This window comes from Microcebus murinus, chromosome 9 (genome assembly GCF_040939455.1).
Source record: "Microcebus murinus isolate Inina chromosome 9, M.murinus_Inina_mat1.0, whole genome shotgun sequence".
Lineage (NCBI taxonomy): Eukaryota > Metazoa > Chordata > Mammalia > Primates > Cheirogaleidae > Microcebus > Microcebus murinus.
This window is the reverse complement of record NC_134112.1, coordinates 21992417-21997660: the sequence shown is the minus strand read 5'-3', so window position 1 is coordinate 21997660 and position 5244 is coordinate 21992417. Positions and strand designations below refer to the sequence as shown.

At 52.1% G+C, this 5244-nt stretch overlaps 1 protein-coding gene across 1 annotated transcript; it reads left to right on the top strand.

Moving 5' to 3' along the window:
- Positions 1-610: 610 nt before the first annotated feature.
- Positions 611-4048, top strand: INMT (indolethylamine N-methyltransferase). The gene is given in 8 exon segments (XM_076006213.1): positions 611-673; positions 888-985; positions 987-1006; positions 2318-2479; positions 2482-2521; positions 3622-3856; positions 3858-3930; positions 3933-4048. Coding segments are annotated over 8 exon segments (807 nt in total).
- Positions 4049-5244: the final 1196 nt, after the last annotated feature.

The following is a 5244-nucleotide window of genomic DNA, read 5'->3' as shown; positions in this document are numbered from 1 at the left end:
GCCCAGGCGCCCACCCCGCGGAAGCCAGGCCCTGAATGACTGCTGGGTGTCCCTGCCTCTGTGGAGGCCTCTGTCTGCCAGACCCTATGAAGTCAGAAATGTTTGCTTATTGTTTGTTTACTTAAAGCTGAAAAAAGACATTCTGGGTCAGCGGCATGAACCTCCAGTGTAGCAGATTCATTTCCATCTGGTTTGTGGCCAAGAGAGAGCCCGTTCCTAGTGCCGAAAGGAGGCTGAGCTTTTCTCGGTCTGTGGGAGGTTTTACAACACACTCCCATTTTAAAGGCAAGAACACTGAAGCCTGAGGGCGACTTATCTGGGGCCAGGTGGCGAGTCAGCAGCCAAGAAGCCAGGACTCCAGGGCTGCTCTGACGGGCTACGCTTTATGACTGGGCTCCCTGGTTCTCACCCATGGAAAGTGAGGGATAATTTCTGACCTCCTCACCGTGGCTTTCACAGCAATGCTGGGTCAGCCATTCTGTTCCTACTCCTAGAATCCTAGCCCTGTTCTCCAAGAAGTCTGGGAGTGTGTGGAGCTGAGCCCACTGCCTGGCCTGGAGAGAGTCACTAGGCCCCACTGGCCACCAGAGGACCAGCTGCAGACCTCACCATGTACTCAGGCCACAACAGCTGTGACCCAGGGGAAGTGACTTTGGTCCTCACAGCCAGTGAAGTGGGCACACAGATGGGGAAATCGACACCTGCCTGAGGTCACACAGCAGCATGTGGCTGGGGGAGTTGAGAACTGCACCCAGGGCTGGGCGCCATCAACTGCCCCTGATGGACAGGGGTCGGTCCCTAGAGGAAGCAGAGCCAGGTGGCTGCAGCCTCAGCTGCCCTGGCTTTGGGATTGGAGGAATTTCAGTTAAGGCGAGTCAGTGTGGCAGGAGGGGCCTGGCAAAGAGTACCAGGAGCACTTTCTCCCCCAGGATTACTTGGCCACCTACGTTGACTTCGATGGTGGCCCTTCTCCCAAGATCAGGGTGCCACAAGACCTTTGATCCAGGTGGGCAGGGGGTGGCCCTTTCCCTGAGCCTCTTTCAAAGCTCCCTGCACGGGCACGGGGAGGTGTCCCGGGTGCAGCCTGGTCTCCTCTCGGGGCTGCCGGGCGCTGGCAGGGTGGGGGTCTGCCCCTCTCTTTGGGTGCTGTTACGGTGGAGGTCGGGTCTGTCTCCCGGTCACTCCAGAGATATGTGCCAGCCCAGGGATCGGGACACACAGGGCAGGGGAGAGCCCCGTGCAGTTTCCACACTGCTCTCAGTCAGCACCGAGGTCCTTGGGGTGGGGCAGGAAAAAGGCTCTCCAGGTCCTGAAGTCCAGCCCTGCCCTTGCTGGCCAGGCCTCTGGGGCTCTGAGAAGGCCAAAGGCAAACAGTGGGACTGTGGCCAGGCCTGGAGTGTGTAGCCCAGATGTGGCTGTGATGGGGGCCTGGAGAAGCCCTGCACTGGGATCAGGAGTGCTGGGTGCAGTCTTATCTGTGCAATGGATCATGGCCTCTGTCTGCCTCCGGATGATCACCCCACGATGACTCCATGGTGTGGTTGTGTTTCCTGGCTCCAGCAACTATGTCCTCACTTTGGGTACTTGACAAGGGAACAGTGAGGGTGAGCGTCCTGGTGGCCTGGGCTAGGAGGGGCTAAGAGCCTACTGAGCCTGGTGGAGCCGGCAGGTGGGGCAGGCAGAAATCAGAAAATGGCCTGGCTGGGTACGAGCCCCGAGGGCTGAGGGATGGCTCCAGACAGCCTGGTGGAAGTCATGCTTCACTCCAGCTTCCAGGTGACCCTGGACATTTCCTCCTCAGGCTCCTGCTTCCCTCCCTGCCTTCCAGTGAGGAATTCATCCGGGCAGGCCTAGACATCCAGGATGGCCCCCTGCTCAGAGTCAGCCTGGAACCTAAAGGGCCACTGCCCGCGGCCAGTCTTCTCTGAGCGCTCCAGCCCGATGGTCTCCAGAGCAGGGCCTGGGGCTCCTGTTCTCTCCTGGGGGCTTGGCGCATGTGCTCTCGGCTGAAAGGCATTGGCCTAGGTGTTTAACCTTTCTCAGACTCAGGTTTCTAACTGTAAAATGGAAATAATAATAGTAGTCACTACACAGGGTGGTTCTAAGGTGTAAATAGAAATGAATGTATATAAAATATTTAGCAACAGGCTTGGCCTACAGGAAGGCATCAAGTATGTTCGTGATAACCGGCAAGCTTGGCGCTGCGCCCCCCTTGGGAAGACCAGGGTGTGTGTCCTCCTTGCCTCTCTGCCTCAGGTCTCATTTCTTTCAGCTGCCTGCCCCTCACCAGTGTCAGCAATCTCTTTCCCTCCCACAGGAGGCCAAGGGGACGCGCTGATTGATACCGGCTCAGGTCCTACCATCTACCAAGCCCTTGCCGCCTGCGAGTCCTTCAGAGACGTCACTCTCTCCAACTTCACTGACCACTACCGTGAGGAGCTGCGGAAGTGGCTGAGGGAGGAACCTGGGACCCATGACTGGACCCGGCAGTGCGATTTGCCTGTGAGCTGGAAGGGAACAGGTAGGGGCGCAGGGGTTGGGGCTGGGGATCCCTGGGGGCTGGACATCACCCCCTTTCTCAGAGGGCTCTCTGGCCTCTTGGTTGTCCTTAACATTTTCAGGAGAGCAGGCTCCTCAAGAATAGGACCAGGTGCTCTGTGGTGGGAATTTCCAAGTTTTAAAATTGGATGGACCCCAATTTAGAGTAGATGGACCCCCAAGTTTTAGAATTACAGCAGTTTTAGGAGCAAGTTTCTGATCACGGGACTGTGTTGAGATGTGATATAGACAAGTATGACCACTGAAGATGAGATGATAAGACCCTTCCCCCTTCCTTCCTTCCTTCCTTCCTTCCTTCCTTCCTTCCTTCCTTCCTTCCTTCCTTCCTTCCTTCCTTCCTTCCTTCCATCTACATATCTACTTATCATCTATGTATCCATCCATCTGTCCCTCTTCCCTCTATTGTCTGTACCTGGTGTGACCATATGACATATAGTGACATGAACCCACCCCCCCACCTGAGTAGTCAGAGACAACAAAGACTACCTGTGCTTCTCCCCTATCCCTTGCCCCCTGCCTTCCCCACCTGAGTTATCGCTAATATTAATTTTATATTTATCATTCCCTTGCTTTTTAAAAATAATTTATTTATGTATGTCTGAACAATCTGCTTTTTAGTTTTAGTCACCTGTGAACTTTATAACAGTAATTCACTGTACATTATCATCTAGGATTTGCTTTTAATTACTTGACATTATATTTTAAGATAGCTATATTCATACATTACATGTAGCAAATTCATTAATTCATCCATCCATTCATCCAATAACGTTTGTTGAATGTTGGGGTTCTTTGTCCTTCCTGGGGATTAAGGGATGGGGACTCATAGGGAACCAGAGAGAGGAGGATTCCTATAATTGTTCTGGTCCACTCTTCCGGACCACTTTCCTGCTGGGGAAACTGAGGCTCAGATTGAGGAAGAGCCTATCAGGCCACACAGGGCCTCAGAGATAGCAGTCCTTTGAAGAGCCAGAGATCACCTCCATCTGCTGGTCACAGTGGACTAAGAGTTCCCTTTGGGACCCTAAAGTGCCTTCTCTGAATCTCACCCTCTCTCTGCAGCAGCCGGTGGCAGGAGAAGGAGGAGAAGGTGAGGGCCATGGTGAAGCGGGTGTTCAAGTGCGATGTCCATCTGTGTAACCCGCTGGCCCTGGCTGTGTTGCCTCCCACCAACTGGCTCATCCTGCTGGCCATGGAGTGCCCCTGCTGTAGCCTCAGCGTCTACTGCGCTGCGTTGTGCAACCTTACCTTGCTGCTCAAGCCAAGTGGCCACCTGGTGACCATGGTCACGTTTGGGATCTCTTTCATCCTATATGGTGGGGAAGTGTGAGTGCTCCTGCATGGTCCTAGAGAAGGAGGAGTTGGAGCGGACTGTGACGCTGGCCTTGACATCGGGCAGCTCCTGCACAGTTCCCAGAGCTACTCAGCCCCCAGCACTGCCAGCAGTGGGGTCTGCTTCATTGTGGCCTGGGAGAGGTTTGGGCCCTAAGCCAGGAGGGCCAGCCAGAGGTCTGAGGCTTCCGCCATCTATGTGCTAGAGAAGGGTTAGGAATGGATAATGTCTAACAGCATTTGCTTCCAACATTAACATTCCATCTTCTGAAATTCCGAGATTCTAAAATCCTTGTTTTAGAATTCTAAGTTTCCAACATATTTTGCTCTAGGATTCTGGGAATGGTACATTCCATTTTCTAACATACTAAGCCTTATAGTTACCCTTAGACACTGTCTGACCCTCGTGCAACTGTAGAGCATGAGGGGCAGGTTTCAGAGTCTACCCAGGACATTAAAGGCAAGGAAGCCTTTAGACGGTGGTGTATTGGGAGATGTTTCACAACCAGCTCTATAAAAGGAAAAGCACTGATGTGTGGCAGTTGCCAATTTCTATGGTGTAAATATTCCTACCATGGTTGATTTCAAGCTACCAGTAGCTTCATAACCAGCTCATAAAACTCCTAAAAATTTTACAGTTGGCTCTCATGAGCTGATATGAGTCAACTTGAATATACCATTGCCTCTAGACTAAGGTTGGCAGACTTAGCAAATAAAAATACAGGATGTCCAGTTAATTGAATTTTAGATAACCAAAATAAATTCTTTTAAAAGTATGTTAAAGATACTTGTGTGTTTCCACCTTTTGGCCATTGCAAATAATGCCGTTATGAGGTCAGCCACATTTAAGACATGTAACACTCACTTAATTCTCACAGCAGCCCCATGTGGATGGTATTATTTTGAGTCTCTATTTTACAGGTAAGAAAACGGAGGCACAGACTTTCTCAAAGATACACAGCTACTAAGTAGTGGAACCAGTGTTATGGGCCCAAGCAGTGTAGCTCCAGAGCCCAAGAGATTGAGCTCCACCCTGCACTGTCATCTCGCAGGGTGCTAGGGGACTGGGGGGCATCCAGGGAGGCTTCACCGGAGCTGGTTCTTCAGAATGAATGGTTTGCTGATGGCAGAGAGAGAGAAGGAGGGCTAGCCATTTCCGGCAGAGGAGAAACCTTGTGTGTTGTGGGACCTGTCTCCACTTCACAGTCAAGGCCCCCGAGGTCCTGAAGTGACAAGAATAAGAAAACAGAAGATGCAGACAGTTGGCTAAAATCTCAAAAAATTTTATTATCTGCATGGCACCCCCAATCCCTTCCCACCTCCACCACAATATAGGAATCATGTAGCTAGGCT